Consider the following 20,134-nt stretch of genomic DNA (forward strand, 5'->3'; position numbering starts at 1 on the left):
TTTATAAAGTAAATATTTTAGAGATCAAGATCTGATAATAATGTAAAATATTGTTAAACTAGTTTTGACTATAGTTCAAGCTGTTATATCCCTGTTATATATTTATTGTCCAACATTCCCAGTTTTCTGACGCATGTCCTTAATTTAATTGTATATGCTGGTATTAGTTCAGCGTTTATGATCCTAGAGAGCAGATCTTGTGAACAAATAAATAAAAGACAGTCTGTTTTTGATCATGTGTGTTATTCTGTGTTGTCATCCATTTATTTATTTGGGCAATAATAACAAACAGGATTAGAGTACAAACAAAACATAGACAAATCCTTTCAGTAACAAACGAGTTATGGTTTAGTAGTTAACAGAAGTCATATACAAATATTCTTAAGAAATAAATGGAAAGGATTCAAAAATAAAACTGTAAATGTTGTTGTGATTCAGGTTTGGTATTTTAGCTATAATGCATGTTTAGTTTAATATGATATTCTGCGTAGCGATAGCATGAAGCTAGTGGACCGCTGCAATGGATCCTTCTATTGACGTTCACTTCCTGTCCGTATAAGTTCAGCGATTGTGTTTTATTCCAAACAATAGAGGAAATGAGAGAACGGATATCAGGCTGATGTTGATAATAATGCAGATGATTGATGAGAGACTGATATTATTGAGAAACACAGATCATCATCACACACTGATCTACTGTCTAGATGAGGATTATTAGATTTATTCTGACTGATGATCATATTAATGTCATGACTCTATCTGTCACTCGCTGATCATCAGCTCAAAGCATTATGGGTAGATTCTCTCATCAGTCTGTTCTCATTCATCAACACAGTGAAACTGATCCAGTATAAACCCCAAACCCAGGATAGAGCGTCTGAGTGAATGTGGTGTGTTCTGTGTGGATGAGGCTCATTGTGTCAGAGACGCTGTAGAAGGACAGAGTTCCTGCTCCGTGATCCACATACACTCCTACTCTATAGACACCTTTCACTCCTGTTCTACTGATGATGGGCTTCACAGGGAGATCAGTCTCTATGTAATTGTGCCAGAATGAGTAACTGGAGGAAGAGCAGAACAAACTCCAGGACTGATCATTATATCCAAACCTACACTCATTACTGAATCCCTTCCTGCCGATGCTCTTATATGACACTGATATAAACACACAAGCTCCTCTCCACTCAATCTCCCAGTAACAGCGTCCACACACACTCTCTCTAAACAACACCTGACGATTATATCCATCAAATCTGTCTGGATGATCAGGATAATGTTGATCTGTGACAGTGTCAGTAATCACTCTGTTGTTCTCAGACAGACGGAGGAGTTTATTCACTGTGTTCAGATCCAGAGTGAGCCGATGGGAATCTGATGGAGATAAAACACATCAGAATCAGGAATGAATGCAGCTCATAATAGTGAAATAATCCAATCATTGCTGGCATTACATCCTAATTAAATAAATTATATTATTGTTAGTTTGAAATGAACAGAGAACACATCCATTCATATTTTGGTCAGAGTCACAATTTCAGCCGGTGATGATGGTTTTCATAAATTAGTTTGCACAAAGAACCTAATTGTTGATTTTATAAATGTTACTGTTGTGATTATTAATGAGTTATTCTTTATGAATTGGCCACAGTTCACAAGTAGTTCTCAATGACAATTCTTTTCTTTAGTAATGATCAAACACCTAATAAGGGACTATCTTTGTCCAAAATGATCACTGACCTACTGCTCAGTTAATCTTGCTTCTATATGAGTTAATAGTATTAAGTGTTAATGTAGAACTACCTATTACTTCCTGCATAGTGACTTGTTAACAACGGCCCATTATTATAAAGTGTTACCGATTTGCATTTATGAATGTGTGAAACTTAATTAGTAATATGAATAGATTAATAACGAATGCTTCATTATTCATATTATCATGATCAAAGTATCCAAAAACAACATTTTCAAAATGCAAATTAAAATCTTTTATTTTTGATAAACACAAATGTATCATAACCATAACTTTTTAACACGACTACAGTGCCAAAAGATGTGGAATACAGTTTCCAAATATAAAGAGCAATTGACATCAATATCCTTCTTAAATTTGCTGAGAAAATGTTTGATAGGATAGAGTTTGTGAATGATCTTAAAGGGGTGCTATTCTGCTTTTTCACTTTCTGAACTTTAGCCAGTGTGTGGTGTGTATGTTTGAGCATAAAAAACATCCACAAAGTGACAAATCTCAAAGTCCACTCTCGTTTGTGCCAGCCTGAGGAGAACGCTATTGTAATAATGTAAATTATGTGCAAAATAATGCGTTTTTCGAACAACTAAGCATGAGAGCATGTTCAAGTAACTCAAAAACAAATGAAAGACTTTGTAAAGGAGCATAATAGGACCCCTTTAAAAGAAATGTGGGTAACACTTTACAATAAGGGTAGATGAATAATCTTGTACTAATGCCTAAATGAACACTTAATTCATCAGATACTAATGATTATTCAAGGAATTAATTAATTATGAACTAACAAAGGGCTATCCTTAACTACAACTGGAGTCATACGGATTCATGGATGAATAACGGCAGCCTTAACTAAATGTTAGTACATGTTTGATAGTTAATGCATTAATTAACATTTATGGCTAAACTACATCTTTAGGAAAGAATGAGAAATACTCTGACTCTGAAATTAAGTTATTTAATACTATCATAATTTGAGCATTTGACATCTTCAGCTTTGTCTTTAACATTATTGGGTGTCAAAGGTTGATCCTCTTCATCAAGTGTAGAAAATACTAAATACACTAATGACTGATCTTGTCTGTTTTATGTTCTTCTCTTTCCCTTTAAACTCACCCTATTGATTTATACACAGAATTATTAAAAATAAAAACCCAAAACCCACTTAGAACATTTGTTTGGACTTTCTTTTGAGTCCATATATGTGAAATTATGAAAAATAAAGTGACTAAAAAACACATTAACAAATCATCAAATTACATAACATTAAACATGCTGTAAGAGTGTCCCTGTTCATTTATACCAGCAGTACAACAAACTGTGTTTTTTAGTCACTTTATTTTTCATTGACATAATTTCACAAATATGAACTCAAAAGAAAGTCCAAACATAATGTTACTTCTAAAGACACACACAAGGTCAAATATTTAGATTCCAGAAACTTAAAAACGTTTAATTAACGTGTATAAATAAATAATAATAAAAAACGCAGATGCAAACATGCCTTTAATCCGGTTTACAAAAGCAGATAAAAAATGGACATTACCGAAACAACAAACCTTACGCGCTGATCGAGTGCCTAGAGTACGCCACTAATTAGTGTCCCACTTGAAACAAACCTTACATTCTGTAGTCCCCTTTATTTGAAATTATTAAATTATTGTTCTTTGAAAGTATTAGTGCCATTTATTATGCAGATATATTAAACCAAATTCAGAAAATAGACCAATAGCTAATACTTTCAATGATCAATAATTTAACCGTTTCAAATAAACGGAACTACAGTATGTAAGGTTGTTTCTGGATTTGGGAAGTCTCGAGTGGGGGTGTTCGGGCGGGAACTTCAAAACAGCGTTTGGTGATTTCTGGAAATTACCCCAGTGATCTCAATACAAATTCCTGTGGACATAAGACGGACTGAAATACGAGGTAGTGGTGAGTCGAGTGGGGAGTGGTCTGGGGCACATTGGCCGACGGCCTGTATAGGTCCGGTAGCGGTGTTGCCCCGCGGCCTCTTTGTCGGCTAACCCTATCAACATTAGCAAAATGGCGGGGAGGAATGTGGATTGTATGGAATTTAGTGATCGGGAGGGGATTGAGAGTGATGAGAGAAGAGAGAGTGAGTGGGAAGAAGTAGGGAGAGGAAACCGATCAAAACAAGGGGTAGGTTGTAAAAGAAAGAAAAAAAGTAGAGCTAGTTCAAATGAAACAGAAAGTGAAGGAAGGGAGGATGAAGGGGAGAGACTGCAAGAAAGATTGTTTAATGTTGTGATACGATTTGAAGGAGAGGGGGGAGTAAAGAGAATGGATCCACTTAAGTTAACATACATAATAAGAGGACAAATTGGAGAAGTGAAATATGCAAGAATATTGGGAGATGGAAACTTACTCATAGGCTGTAATAATGAGGTACAGGTCGGAAAAGCAATGAAGATGAGCTGCATAGGAAAAATTAAGGTAGACAAAGTAATAAGAGTGGGGGAAAGGAAAATAAATGGTGGTAAGGGAGTGATGTATGGAATTCCAGTCACGATAAATATGAAAGCTCTAGTTGAGAATATGAGGGCACAAAACAGTTCGGTTAAGAGTGCTGTAAGATTGACAAGGGGATTTGAGAAAACAGAAACAGAATCTGTTTTGATTGAGTTTGATTCAAAGGATGTTCCAAAAGAGGTGTATTATGGATTCATGAGGTATAGGGTAAGGGAATATATTCCTAAACCAATGAGGTGCTATAAATGCCAAGAATTTGGACATATGGCTAAAATATGCAAGGGAAAAAGGAGATGTGCCAGATGTGGCGGGGATCATGATTATGGAGAGTGTGGGGAAGGAGTAAAGCCAAGATGTTGCAGCTGTGGGGGGAATCACAGTGTTGCTTTTTGGGGATGTGAAGTAATGAAAAAAGAGGTGAAGATACAGCAGATAAGAGTGAAGGAAAACATCTCCTATGCTGAGGCTGCCAGAAGATCTGTAGGGGAAAAGGAGAACCCGGAAAGGGAATATAGGAATAGAGGGACAAGAGAAGTTCAGCAAGTATATAAAGAAAAATGGGAGGAAAAGAAGAAAATGGTGACGTTTATAGCAGGAGTGATTAATGCTACAGCTGAAATCAGATCTAAAACAGAAAGAATTCAGATAATTGTTAAAGCAGCAATACATCATTTAGATATGGCAGGTTTGAAATGGGAAGAAGTACGGGATGAGCTAAGTGTACAGTTGAGTCAAGAGATAACATGTGTGGGCTAATATTTTTAATAATGTTGCTCCTTCAATGGAATGCAAGGAGCCTGATCGCAAATGGACAAGAGTTTAAACAGTTTATTGCAAGTAGGGAAAACAAACCAGATGTTATTTGTGTCCAGGAGTCCTGGCTAAAGCCCAATCTGGATTTTGTTATAATTGGGTATGTAGCAGTTCGGCAAGATAGGGTAAATGGGAGTGGAGGGGGATGTGTTACTTTTGTGAAACAAGGAATTCCATATAGAGAGTTAAATATAGGGATGATAGAGAATGAATATGAATATGTATGTCACAAGGGAGAGTCAGAGTGAGACGTGCGGATCCATTTGCAAGGCTTTATTGAGAAGTGTCGACAGGCAAGAATAATCACCAGAAAACAGGAACAACGTAGGTAATCCGGGAAACAGTTCGATAGACATGCAATGGTCGCAATGGCAGGAAGCAGGAATCATCAACGGGGTACACAGTCCAGAGTCATACACTGATAAACCAACACTGAGATAAACGCTTAGAATTACGACCAAATGGAACAATAAGACTTCGCAAGGTGGCTGTGTGTGTGAGTGGCTTAAATGCAGTCAGAGTGATGAGGTGCAGCTGTGAGAACTAATCAGAGCAGTGAGAAACAAGGGCCAGGTGAATGCAGAGATTAGTGCAGTGGCTTATGGGGAATGAAGTCCATGAAGTGTGGTGCAAGAGTTTATGATGACAGGGAAGACCAGATACATGACAGAGCCCCTCCACAAGGAGCGGCTTCCAGACGCTCTAACCACCTCATACAATCTTGAGGGTGGTGGAGCGGAGGCGGAACAGGGGGAGGGATGGAGGGCCAGGTCCATGTAGTGGTACTGGAACCACGAAATGAGGCGGAGCCGACGGAGGGAGAAGCCATGGTGGAGGAAGGGTTGGCTCCTGCATGGGGCCGACCGACGGAGGTGGAGCCCGAGGCGGAACCGGAGAGTCGATGGTCCTAGGTGACACCGAGGATCCGGAGGGCCAAGGCGGAGCCCAAGGCTCTGGCGACCCCGGCGGAGATGGAGGTCCGGAGGTACGCAGCGGAGCCGGAGTGACAGAGGATCGAGGCTGTGCCCATGGGAGGGAGGAGGTCCACAGAGCCGGCAGGACGGAGTGACGAGGCGCAGCCGGAGGAGTAGAGTCCAGAGGCGAAGGTGGGGCGACGACTGACCAGGGCGGAGCCGGAGAGACGATGGAGCCCGGAGGAGCTGGTGGGCCGACGGCTGACAACGGAGACGAGGGAGCACAGAGCCGGGGTGGAGCCGCAGGGTCGGAGGGCCGAGGTGGAGTCCAGGACTCTGAGACTGGAGGTGATGGTGAGGGATCCCTCACTCTGGACACCGATGGAGACTGGCAGTCCCACGGCAAGTCCTCTGCACCGAAGGTGGGATGTGGGTGAGCAGAGGGACTGTCAGGAGACAGAGGTGGCGGGACTTGAGCAGCAGGGAGGGTGGGTGGGAACAGTCCATGCATGAGCTCCGTGTCCAGAACCGGGCAGACAGGAATCTCAGGATGACTGGATGGAACCAGCGGAGTCTCTGGAAGACTGGGCGGAACCAGCGGAGGCTCTGGAAGGCAGGGCGGAACCAGCGGAGTCTCTGGAAGACTGGGCGGAGCCAGCGGAGTTTCTGGATGGCTGGGCGGAACCAGCGGAGTCTTTGGAAGGCTGGGCGGAACCAGCGGAGTCTCTGGAAGGCTGGGCGGAACCAGCGGAGTCTCTGGAAGGCTGGGCGGAACCAGCGGAGTCTCTGGAAGGCTGGGCGGAACCAGCGGAGGCTCTGGAAGACTGGGCGGAACCAGCGGAGTCTCTGGAAGGCTGGGCTGAACCGGAGGAGGCTCTGGAAGGCTGGGCAGAACCAGTGGAGTCTCTGGAAGGCTGTCTTGAGGAGCGGGCTCTGGACGACGCTCTTGTGAAGCGGGCTCTGGATGACGCTCTTGAGGAGCGAGCTCTGGAGAACTGGACGACCCCAGCGGAGATTCAGGAGGGCTGGGCGTCTCCAGCGGAGACTCTGGAAGAGCAGGCTCTGAGCGAGCGGTCACTAGAGGGCGCTCTGGCGGCGGAGACTCTGATTTGACGGTAGCCATCTTAGGTGCAGACTCTGGCGTGGCGGCCATCTTGCGTGCAGGCTCTGGCGTGGCGGCCATCTTTGCAGCAGGCTCTGGCGTGGCGGCCATCTTTGCAGCAGGATCTGGAAGGGCAGACATCTTGTGAGCGGACTCGACCTCACCCACAGTAAACGGAGATTTGCAGTGAAACATGACAAAGTCTATATACGGTGCGAGAGTCCAGCTGTGGTCTTCATCAGGTAGGTTGGAACTGATTACGGGGTCGAGTCCGCTCCAAAAGCACTCCTTGACCATGGTCTCATCACATGATGCCAGGTGGCTATATGTGATGAACTCATCAACATAATGCACAATGGAGCGGCCATTTTGAAAAATGCTGCAGAGCACACTTACGGGGTCGATTAAACCTCCTGCTAGATCCATTTTTGGTCGGTTGTCCTGCTGACGAATAAAGCCGCTGGATCCTTGTAGCGGCGAAGTCTTCTGTCACAAGGGAGAGTCAGAGTGAGACGTGCGGATCCATTTGCAAGGCTTTATTGAGAAGTGTCGACAGGCAAGAATAATCACCAGAAAACAGGAACAACGTAGGTAATCCGGGAAACAGTTCGATAGACATGCAATGGTCGCAATGGCAGGAAGCAGGAATCATCAACGGGGTACACAGTCCAGAGTCATACACTGATAAACCAACACTGAGATAAACGCTTAGAATTACGACCAAATGGAACAATAAGACTTCGCAAGGTGGCTGTGTGTGTGAGTGGCTTAAATGCAGTCAGAGTGATGAGGTGCAGCTGTGAGAACTAATCAGAGCAGTGAGAAACAAGGGCCAGGTGAATGCAGAGATTAGTGCAGTGGCTTATGGGGAATGAAGTCCATGAAGTGTGGTGCAAGAGTTTATGATGACAGGGAAGACCAGATACATGACAATGTAGTAGTTGAAGTATGGGGGGTAGGGAAGAAATTCATAGTCATTAATTTTTATAATCCATGTAGAAGGCTGCAACTAAGTCAGCTTGAGCAGGTGGGCGGGCAGGATAGCAGTAATATTGTATAGTGTGGAGACTTCAATGCGCATAATACATTGTGGGGAAGTGGAAAAATAGACACTAATGGGCAAGTAATAGAAGAGCTGTTAGAGGAGAAAAACTTGGTTTGTCTAAATGATGGAACTAAAACAAGGATAGAGGTTAATACTGGGAGGGAGTCTGTACTTGATCTCACGCTGGTGACCAGTACTATGGCAGCAAAATGTTCTTGGAGTGTATATAAAGAAGGTACAGTAGGAAGTGATCATTATCCAGTTCTGTGTAAAATTAATATAAGCCTATCACAAAATACTGAAGGGAAAGGAGGTAGATGGGTGTTTGAAAAGGCTGACGGGGGGAAATTTCAGAAAGAAAGTGATCAGTATTTGAATCGTATTGAATATAATTGTGATATTGAAACTTTTGGAGACAAAGTGAGACAGGGTATAATTGCAGCAGCATTAGAATCTATTCCAAAAAGTCAAGGTAGTATGAAAAAGAAAGAAGTGCCGTGGTGGAATGATGAATGTAAAAAAGCAATCCAGAATCGAAATAAAACATTTAAGGTAATGAAAAAAACGCATAATTTTCTACATATGATTCAGTATAAATATGCTCAAGCAGCAGTAAGGAGAGTAATAAGACAAGCGAAAAGAACATTTTGGAGAAATTATTGCAGTTCAATTGGGAATACAACTCAGATAGGGGAAGTGTGGACCATGATTAAACAAATGGGAGGAGAGAGGAGAGACTGGAACTACCCAGTTTTAACAAATGAGAATGAGGCTGCAGTAACAAATAAAGAAAAGGCGGAAATGTTGGTAAATACATTTGTTAAGGTACATAGTTCAAATAATTTATCTGAGGAAGGAAAGAGGGGTAGAGATAAAACTAGATCTGAAAATTTAGAAGCACTAAAAGGGGTAGGATGTGATGAACGTGATCAAAATGTACCTTTTAATATGGGAGAATTAACTAGGGCATTGGCAAAAACTGGGATGACTGCTCCAGGGATAGATGGGGTATGCTATAGCATGTTGAAGCAGTTAAGTGAAGAGGGGAAGAAGAAACTATTGATGCTGTTCAATAAAGTATGGGAAGAAGGAAAAATGCCAAAGAGCTGGAAAGCAGCAGTTATTGTTCCAATAAGAAAGCCTGGGAAGGACTCTAGTAAGCCAATAAATTCTTCTCATATATGCAAACTAATGGAAAGAATGGTAAATGAGAGATTAATGTATATCTTGGAAAAGCAAGGTATGTTGAATGAGTACCAAAGTGGATTTAGGAGAGGAAGGGGTACTATGGATGCAGTGTTATGTTTAGAAGATGAAATAAGAAAAGCGCAAGTAAGTAAAGAAATAGTGGTAGCAGTATTCTTTGACATTGAAAAGGCGTATGATATGCTATGGAGAGAAGGGGCTATTGATTAAGATGTACAGAATGGGAATTAGAGGGAGAATTTTTAACTGGGTTAAAGATTTTCTGAAAGGAAGAACAATTCAGGTTAAGATAGGCTCAGTTTTGTCAAGCAAGAATGTTGCAGAGAATGGGACACCCCAGGGGAGTGTAGTTAGTCCCACACTTTTCTCAATTATGATAAATGACATATATGTAAATGTCTCAACAGACATGGGAAGATCATTGTTTGCGGATGATGGGGCATTATGGAAAAGAGGGAGAAATGTAGAATACACAGTTAAGAAGGTGCAGGATAGTATAAAGCAAGTTGAGAGGTGGGGATTAAACTGGGGTTTTAAATTTTCAGTCGAAAAAACCAAGGTAATGTTTTTTACAAGGAGGAAAATTAGTGAAGGTATGATTTTAAAATTATATGGAAATAATCTAGAGAAGGTTAATACATTTTGTTTCTTAGGAGTACATTTTGATCCAAGGTTAACATGGGTAGGACATATAAGGAAAGTGGAGGATAAATGTAAAAAATTACTGAATATAATGAGATGTTTAACAGGATTAGAGTGGGGGGCTGACTATCAATCACTAAAATACATATATGTAAGTTTGATAAGATCAAGAATAGATTATGGGAGTGTGGCGTATGGATCAGCAGCCAAAACGGTACTTGCAAGACTCGATGTAATACAGGCTAAAGCATTAAGACTATGCTTAGGAGCAGTAAAAACATCACCAGTATGTGCTCTACAAGTGGAAGCAGGAGAAATGCCATTGAACATTCGACGTAAACAATTACTTGTAAATTATTGGATCAATTTAAAGGGACACAGAGATGGCCATCCTACCAAGAAAGTACTGCAAGCTAGCTGGGAAAAGGAAAGGGGTCAAAAGTTTAGTTTTGGATGGATAGGAGATGAGGCAGCTGGGTCTGGGGATGAGCGGGAAAGAGTTCTGCCCAACTGTTATATGGCCTGATTATCCAGTATGGGAAATTGATACTATGGAAGTTGATTTTAAGTTGCATCAAACCAAAAAATTAAACAGTAATGTGGACCTTATAGCCGAATATTATAGATATGTGGAAAATAAATACAGGGAGTATATTCAGATCTATACAGATGGATCAAAAGATCCTGAAACAGGAAGGACTGGATCCGCAATTTTCATAATTAGCCAAGAAAGGGGGGAATGCAAAAGAACCACGAACGATTTAAATGTATATACAGTTGAGCTATATGCTGTACTTATGGCATTGGAATGGATTAATAAGTATATAGGTAATAATATAAGTAAGGTCCTTATTGGTAGTGACTCAATGTCAGCGCTATACAATCTCAGAACAGGTATATCCAAAAGTCGCCAGGACCTGTTGTATACAACATTGATAACATATAAGAGAATAAAAGAAAAGGGAATTGTGATTCAAATGATTTGGGTTCCAGCGCACATAGGTATCTTGGGAAATGAGAAGGTAGATAATTTAGCCAAACAAGCAATGAAAAAGGAAAATGTTGAAGTAAATATAAAATTGTCGAAAGCCGAAGGGAAAAGTATAGGGTGGAAGGGAGCTTTGGGAGAGTGGCAAGGACAATGGGACAGAGAAGTTAAAGGGAGACACCTGTATACTATACAAAATAAAGTTGGCTCTGTGAGGAGATGGGGAGGGTCTAGAAGAGAAGAAATAGTAATGACTAGATTAAGAATTGGGCATAGTAATTTGAATAGCACGTTATACATTATAGGGAAGCATCCTTCTGGGTACTGTGAGAGATGTGGGGTGGAAGAAACTATTGAGCATGTCATTTTAAATTGCAGAGGATATGATGAACAGAGAAGGAAACTTATGGAGGAGCTAAAGAAAGATGGGGTGGCAGGAACGGGTATGAAAGATATACTACATAAAAATGTGATCGGGCAAACCAAGAAAAGTCTGTGTAATTTCTTATGGGAAACTGGGCTTATGAATAGAATATGATGAGAAGAGAGCGGGAGTAAAGAAACTGGAGTAACAGAGGAAATCAGCCAGAAGATGTCGGTAGTGCAACGATCGTGGATGCAAGCCGCCTATAAACCCCAAAGAAGAAGAAGAAGAAGAAGGTTGTTTCTGGAGGGACACTTGTAAGGTCCACGCAATTGGCCTAACGGAGGTATCCAATGGTGGATGAAGGTTTCTTCCGTGTCCAGTCTTTTCAGTGTGCAAAGTTATTAAATATAAGTTACGTTTAAATCTGACTCCATTTTATTATCTAATCTGACTCCATTTTAATTGTTACCTCGCATTTGGGTTAGAATGCCAATTGTTATTGATCATTCATGGGATAATTTGTTCAGACATCTGATTATTCTATTTATTCTTTAGTATTATTGTACTCGTTTATTTGGGAGTTTACTAGAGTCAATAATTACAGAGTAAAACAGAATGAAATCAAATGTTACAATTTATTATCAGTCAGGTATTGTGCCAATTACATAGCCAATTCAGAGATATCAAATCATATCAATACAAACATCAAATTCTCAAAGATAAATCTAAGAGTAAAAAGATGCATACCTGACCTTAGAAAAATACATAATGTGAAGTGTAGAGATACACCTCACACTACGGGCTTCTCGCTACAGAATCGCCCTGATCCTTTTGCTCTATCTCCTTGAGTACTCAGACCAAGACAAATAACCACCAAATGGAAACAGGAACCTAACAATTGGAATTTGCATTGATCAAGTCTCAGACATGACCGTTTACACCTTTTGGGGACAGATGGTAATTTGCATTAAAGACACTAGGAGATGGCACACCCTCTACAGTGATCAAAATATCTATAAACTTAGTATCTGTTTACCCTTTAGTTTATTTCTTGTAAGAATGAGACCATTGTACCAGACGCACAGAGACAATTCAAATGATACCAAACATGACTGTGAATAACACTTGCATTCATGTAGAACACTATATTTTGAAATTGACCATTCTGAGTCGTAGAGGATGGGTGAGGGGAAATGGTAGGGAAGGACAGGTGAGAAAGGACTTTAAGCACATCTTCTCTAAGTGAAATGTGGAACCACAGGTGAGAAAGGACTTTAAGCACATGTGCCATCCTCGATATGTTAACTTAATATCCTGACGGCCAGCTAAACTTTTTCCCCACACCAAGACTCTGAAGATTAATTCTCAGTTCCACAGGTTTATTGGAGTTAAGGAAAATAGTGAAACTGCAACACACACAAGAGCAATGACAAATTACACATAAATAAAGTCTAATTTGCACAATTACTGTTGCATTTTGTTTGTACTCATTTTAACACTAATAAAGAAATACATGTGAACTACATTTCTGGCAATTTGATAATACCTAGAATATCAAAATCAACTGCCGGCGGCAGATCATTTTCTTATCTAGCGCCTAAACTCTGGAACAATCTACCTAACACTGTTCGGGAGGCAGACACACTCTGTCAGTTTAAATCTAGATTAGATCAGATGGTCACTCCAGTCCCCCGGATCCAGTCCGTACCCAGCTTAGATCATGGATCACCACCTAGAGATGACTTCAATAGCCGTGGATGTCAACCAGATGAGCTCCAAGGCGGATCACCAATAAAGACCTCGCCAACCTTGACGGCCATCGGCACTACACCACAGGATCCTGATGAGTTCTCTACAATCAGACATTGGTACAAACTGTTGTTTGGTCTGGCCAGAGGAGAACTGGTCCCCCGACTGAGCCTGGTTTCTCCCAAGGTTTTTTTCTCCATTTCTGTCACCTGTGGAGTTTTGGTTCCTTGCCGCTGTCGCCTCTGGCTTGCTTAGTTGGGGACACTTTCCAGCGATATCGTACACTATTTGAACTGAACTGACGATGATATCACTGAATTCATTGATGAACTGCTTTTAACTGAAAATTGATTGTTACAATAATGCGTTATTTACACACTATTGTGCTGTTTAAATACTGTGCAGTTGCTTTGACACAATCTGTATTGTAAAAGGCGCTATATAAATAAAGGTGACTACATTCTGGTCATTATAGCACCTTTACCGTGCAGCTCGTAACAAACGAACACGAGAGAGCCAGCATATGCATAGCCGACGTGAGTTCAAACCATCGGCAGATTACACTCTACAAATTTACAATTATTGTCAAAAATAACGGATAATACTTCCATAATAATCTCACAAAACAAAGTATACATACCGACGATGCTACGTCAGACATGAGAAGTAGACAGATGCGATGAAGCTCCATGAAAATAAACTCGAGCAAACCGCTGAAACGCACATGAAGTGCGTGAGTATTTACTTCCCAACTATGGATCGCGTAATAGGACATTAGCACAGCGCGATCTTAAAGTGACCATGACCTAAATACAAACACATACGAAATGCATATTCCTGGAACACATTAGAACTCTGAAATGCTGACTAAAAGTAAAGCATGTTAATGTAACTTTAAACTTAATGCTTATTTAAGTTTTCTTACTCATAACAAAACACTCCCCGCTTGATGTGGCCACACGTCACCCCACAGTCCATGCACAGTCCATTTTTTTTTTTTAAACAGTCAATTACTGTGCCTCTGGAGGTAGAAGGAGAACTATTTCATTGACTGGCCTGAGAAAGAGGCTAGTCCCGCCTGGTTTGATGATCTTCACCTCAACCTGGCGCACTTTCCCATCTTTGCTAGGGAAGGCCTGAGTAATCAGTCCAAGAGGCCATTCATTCCTAGGTGCTTGAATGTTCTTAAGGAGAACAACGCTTCCAGACTGAATGTTTGGCTGAGTGGACTGCCATTTTTTGCGGGCCTGCAGTGTTGGGAGGAATTGTTTCCTCCAGCGGTCCCAGAAGGTGTTGGACAGGTGCTGAACCTGCCGTCACTGGGACTTGTAGAGGTCTGCAACTCCAAACTCACCAGCAGGAGCAGGCACAATGTTCGTCTTTTGTGTGAGAAGAGCAGCTGGTGTAAGTATGAACGAGTCATCAGGGTCCATGGTCACTGGAACAAGTGGCCTGGCGTTGATGATCGCTGCAACTTCTGCCATGAAAGTCACCAGCACTTAGTGGGTGAGCTTGTCTTTCAGCTGGAGGAACATTGCATCCAGAATCCTCCTAGCCAGCCCTATCATTCTCTCCCATGATCCACCCCAATGGGATGCATGTGGGGGATTAAAGGACCATATGCAACCCTTGTCTGTGAGGTAAGTCTTTACAGCAGTGCTGTCAATGTTTGAGGCTATCTTCAGTTCCTTACAGGCACCAATGAAGTTTGTGCCGCGGTCGGAACGAATGTATTTGACCGGCCCACGTATTGAAAGGAAGCGCCGTAGCGCATTGATGAAGCTAGAAGTGCCGAGAGATTCTATGACTTCAATGTGCACAGCTCTTATACTCATGCACGTAAAGATCACCGCCCACCTTTTACTTTGAGCGAAGCCGCCTCTGGTCTTGCGTGAGGAGACGTTCCATGGGCCAAACACATCAAGACCCACGCTGGAGAACGGAGGATCTGTTGAGAGACGATCAGCTGGCAGGTTAGCCATTTTCTGGATGCTGAGCGGAGCTCTGAGCCTTCTGCATGTTATGCATTGGTGGATAATGCTGCTTACTCTTTTCTTCCCTCCGACTATCCAAAGACCAGCTGAACGGACCGCCCCCTCAGTAAAGTGACGGCCTTGATGATGAATTTGCTCGTGGTGGTGTCTGATGAGCAAAGTGGCGATGTGATGCTGGCCAGGAATAATCAGGGGAGTCTTTTCACCCTGAGTGAGACTTGAATGATGAAGACGGCCTCCAACTCTGAGAAAGCCGTGTGTGTCAATGAACGAGTCCAGATTTCTGAGAGGACTTGTTTTTGGCATCCTTTCCTGTTTTAGAATGCACTTTATCTCTTGGCTGTAGACTTCCTGTTGAACTGCTTGGATGATTACAGTTGACGCTTTCTCTGATTCCTCAACTGTGAATTCAGCTTTGCAGTAATGCCAGCCCTTGCATACTCTGTTCTCTCTGTTAGCTGTCTTGAAATGACAGGCTATGTGAACGAGGCGAGTGACTGCACGAGTTAATGACTTCCAGGTAGAGAACTTAGCAAAGCGTTGTGAATCCAGTTGCGTGTTTGAGGCTTTAGTGCTTAAGGCGGACACCAGAGGGCGGATGTCTGGGTCTGTGCTCGGGGCAAAACAAGGTCATAAGGGCATGCAGAAATGCTGGGCTCCGACTTGGAGAGAAATTTGGGCCCACTCAGCCAGTTGGTGTGTTTCAGTTGGCCAGCAGGGACGGAACGCGTTGCGTGATCTGCAGGATTCAGGTCTGTTGGCACGTAGCGCCACTGGTCTGGTCGGCAGGATCTTCGGATGCGTAACACCCGGTTGCTCACATAGACATAAAAGCGCCTGGTCTCATTGCAAATATAGCCCAAGACTACTTTACTGTCTGAGAAGTAGGTTACGGCATCAAGCTGTAGGTCTAGTTCTGCTGAGACCAGGTCTGCTAACTCAACAGCAAGCACTGCTGCACAGAGTTCAAGTCTTGGCACTGTGTGTTCAGGGCAGGGGGCCAGCTTGGCTTTGCCCATTACAAATCCAATCTGGTTGTTGCCATTACTGTCTGTCACTTTCAGGTAGCACACAGCACCGATAGCTTTGACTGACGCATCACAGAACACACACAGTTCTCTTCTTACCGCTGCTGACGGTGAGGTTTCCGTGTAGCGCCTTGGGATGGAAAGCTCAGCGAGCTCAGACAGAGAGGCTCTCCATGACGTCCAGGCATCTTCCATGGCTGGAGGTAAGGGCGCATCCCAGTCACCGTTCTCCACTGTGAGCTCTCGTAGGATAGCCTTGCCTTGGATTGTGACGGGCGCAACAAATCCAAGTGGGTCGTAGAGGCTATTGATTGTGGATAAGATACCCCACCGGGTGTAGGGCTTGGTCTCACTGGAGACATTAAAAAGGAAACAGTCTGTCTTGAGATTCCAGTCAAGCCCGAGGCTGCGCTGCAACGGCAGCGCGTCTGTGTCGAGGTCAAGGTCTTTGAGGTCACTCGCATGGTCACTGGATGGAAAGGCGTCCATGACCTCTTTGTTGTTCGCTGCAATCTTGTGAAGTCTCAGATTCGACTTGGAGAGCACATCCTGTGTCCTTTTTAACAGGCTGATAGCAGCTTGAACTGTGGGCAGGGACTTCAACCCATCATCGACATAGAAGTCATGCAACACGAAGTGCTGCACATCTGGGTCGACGTGGAACTCACTGCCTTGAACAGACTTGTGCAGACCATGAATAGCCACTGCAGGTGATGGGCTATTGCCGAAGACGTTGACGTTCATCCGGTAATCCACGATGGCTTTGGAGAGGTCATTGTCCTGGAACCAGAGAAAGCGTAAGAAGTCACGGTCTTTCTCTCTTACCCGGAAGCAATAGAACATCTGTTCTATGTCGGCTGTGACGGCGATGGCCTCTCTTCTGAACCGAATCAGCACTCCCAGTAGTGTGTTATTCAGGTCAGGACCCGTTAACAGCACGTTGTTGAGTGATACGCCGTTGCATTGGGCACTGGAATCGAATACCACACGGATTTTCTTAGGTTTTTTCGGATGATACACCCCGAACGTTGGCAAGTACCACCTTTCTTCATCTGAACTGAGAGGGGGGGCTAACTCTGCATGACCGTTCCGAAACATGTTGCCCATGAAGGCGAGAAAGTGGTCTCTCATCTCAGGCTTTTCCTCAAAGTTACACTTAAGAGACATGAGACGCCTCAGCGCCTGTGGCCTGTTGTCTGGGAGCCGTGGGCGTGGGCTCTTGAAGGGTAATGGAGCCACCCAACTGTTGTTTGGGTCTTTTTGTAGTCCTTCATCCATTATCTCCATGAACATTGTATCTTGAATGGAGGGAGCCACCTGGTTGTCATCTCTGGTCCGCCTGAACACTGTGCATCCAAGGTGGTCGGTTTCACAGATAGGCTGGTCCTCAGGATACGCTGGAGGCTCACTGGTGGCCTGGGTGTTGCTGAACCTCTCCTTCACATGGAACACGTTGGGGCACGCATCAAAGAGAGTGGGCCGTTGCAGCTCTGTGGTGTTTGTATGGAACGTGCTAATCGTCAGTGGCCTGTGAACATAACCTAGGCACACATTTCCAACAATGACCCACCCCATCAGGTCTAACTTCTGTGCGTAAGGCAGGTTGTGAGGGCCATTGACCTGTTTGCGGACTTTATGCAATCTAATAATGTCTCGTCCTAAGAGAAGCATAATGGGGGCTTGCGGGTCAATTTCAGGGATGAGGTGTGCCACTGACCTTAGATGAGCATGATGAAGAGCTACTTCGTGGGTTGGAATCTCCTCTCTGTTGTTCGGTATATCGTTACATTCAATGAGGCTTGGCAACGAGGCGCGAACAGTTCCATCCAAGGTGAAGCGCTGTGTTGTGTCTGTCGCTCTTACATTCAAAACACTGGACATTGACTTTGCAGTTCTTTGCAATGTGAGACGAGGAAGAAAGACATTTAAAGCACACACTGTTTTCTTTGAGGAGTGTCTTGCGCTCGTCAATGGGCTTCTCTCTGAATGCCCGGCACTTACGGAGAGGGTGTGGCTTTTTATGCAACAGACACAGTTTGTCGCCTTCGTCGGATTTTGTTGGAGGCTCGCCCGTGTCAGATGTGGCTCTGGGTGACACCTCTGTCTTGTGGACGGAGACTTCCCGCTGTCTGTTGGGCTTTCACACTGTCTTCTCTGTCCTGGGGGCCATGTCTGTGTTGCCGATGAGGCTGAAGCTTGGGTCATTTGCGATGCGAGCCTGCTCGCTGACAAAATCGGCAAAGAAGCCAAAGGGAGGATAGCTCACATGGTTTTGACGCTTGTAGGATGCACCAGCTATCACCCACTTGTCCTGGAGACGAGGCGGGAGTTTCTGTACAATTGGGTTGACGCCTCTCGACGTGTCCAGGAAAGCCAGGCCTGGTAAGTCCCCTTCAGCCTTAGCGGCCTGCAGTTCCATTAGCAGATCACCCAGCTTTGTCAGGTTAGATCCATCTCGGTTTACTATTTTCGGAAAGCTGTCAATGCGTTTGAACAGAGCATTTTCTATTGCTTCAGCTGAGCCATATGTTTGCTCGAGCCTTTCCCAAGCCATGGCCAGTCCTGCTTCTGGACGATTGATGTGTATTGCTCTTATCTGCTCAATATGCTCTGCTGACTCCTTACCGAGCCACTTTAGCAAGAGAAGCATGCTCACCACTGGATTTGATGTGAGGTAGACTAACATCTCCAGGCGTCCTGTTGAATGGCTTGTGGCTGTCCTCGTATGTGCTGATGTAAGGCTGCTGTGAGATGAGATGATGTGTAGCAGTATTGTTCTGTTGTGGATAGAAGGGACAGGCTTCAGGCTTTAGTGGTGGAGGTGACACGTTGTGGTTAAGGACCGGCGCTGTCTTTGCTCGTGTGTCACCGTTATCACATGACTTAAGTTCTGAATCCCTTTCTTTTAGTTGATCAAGCACATACTGCCTTGTGCGTTGTGAGGCTTCTAAAGGAACAGAGTCTTTGTTCAGGTCACAACTATGCTTCTCGCTCTTTATATCAGCAGCAGCTTCAAGTGCCTCTGCTTCTGCAATGGCTGCAGCAGCCTCTTTTTTATGTTTTAGCATTTCTATAGACACTTCCAATTTAGCTTGTTGTAGCCTCAGATTAGCTTCCTCTTCAGCATAGCATAGGCGTGCCTTTGCTGCTTCGGCTCTCGCTCTTGCTCTGACTGCTGCAGACCCCGCTGACGATGAACTGGATCTCACTGAACAACATACTTGCGAGCGTGTCCTTAACGATGCACTGTATGGGTTCTCCTGTGTTGCTGTATTTTCATGCAAACTCTCCTCTCTAGCCTGTAGCTTGGTGGCGCGCGCTGCTGCAGTAGCACTTGACTGTAGAGTATGGTCCGTTGATCGTCCACTGAATGCTTGTGACGACGACATGTCGGCTAGCTTCCAACTTGCTCTGCTTTATCTCGTTGCTCGTTTGGTCTGTAATTTGATGATTTGTTAACGTGTCGCTTCATTACTAACTCATTATTAACTACCCATGCACCAGTAAAGCTTAGTTACAGCGGTGAAATATTGTGCATTGATTCAGTGCACAGTAAAAATATAGTGAAATTTGTAATATTACAAGGTGTGTGTAGTTCATGCTGTAGTAAAGGGAATAATATAACAACATAGCAAGTACAACAGAACAATAACAGTAATTTAATAGATTTATAATAGCAAACATATCTATAATACCATAATAAATACATGAAATTAATGACAATACATGAGTAATACCAAGTAGAATATGTAATATATACAGAACATACAATATGAAAATAAATGAATAGTAAATTATAAAGTATACTATAGTGAAAAGTACTTTAACAATATTTGTGTAAAAAAATAAAAGACACAGAAAATACTAAAAAAATTTAAAAATACATAAAATCTGCAAAATGTTAATTATTTTACCAAAATAACAGAAATCATACAACATGCATGTTATTGTTTATTTAGTACTGACCTGAATACGATATTTGACATTAAAGACGTTTATATCTAGTCCACAAAAGAAAACAAAAGCTGGATTTATAAAAATATCCCGTT

At 43.0% G+C, this 20,134-nt stretch overlaps 1 protein-coding gene across 1 annotated transcript in view; it reads right to left on the reverse strand.

Moving 5' to 3' along the window:
- Positions 1-238: 238 nt before the first annotated feature.
- Positions 239-20,134, reverse strand: part of LOC141320134 (NACHT, LRR and PYD domains-containing protein 3-like) — a 60,982-nt gene continuing 41,086 nt past the window's right edge. The window contains exon 10 of the mRNA XM_073833290.1: positions 239-1,371. Coding sequence (XP_073689391.1) covers positions 827-1,371 — 545 coding nt within the window. The 3' untranslated portion in view covers positions 239-826. The remainder of the gene's footprint in view (positions 1,372-20,134) is intronic.

Source organism: Garra rufa, chromosome 1, assembly GCF_049309525.1.
Source record: "Garra rufa chromosome 1, GarRuf1.0, whole genome shotgun sequence".
Classification (NCBI taxonomy): Eukaryota; Metazoa; Chordata; class Actinopteri; order Cypriniformes; family Cyprinidae; genus Garra; species Garra rufa.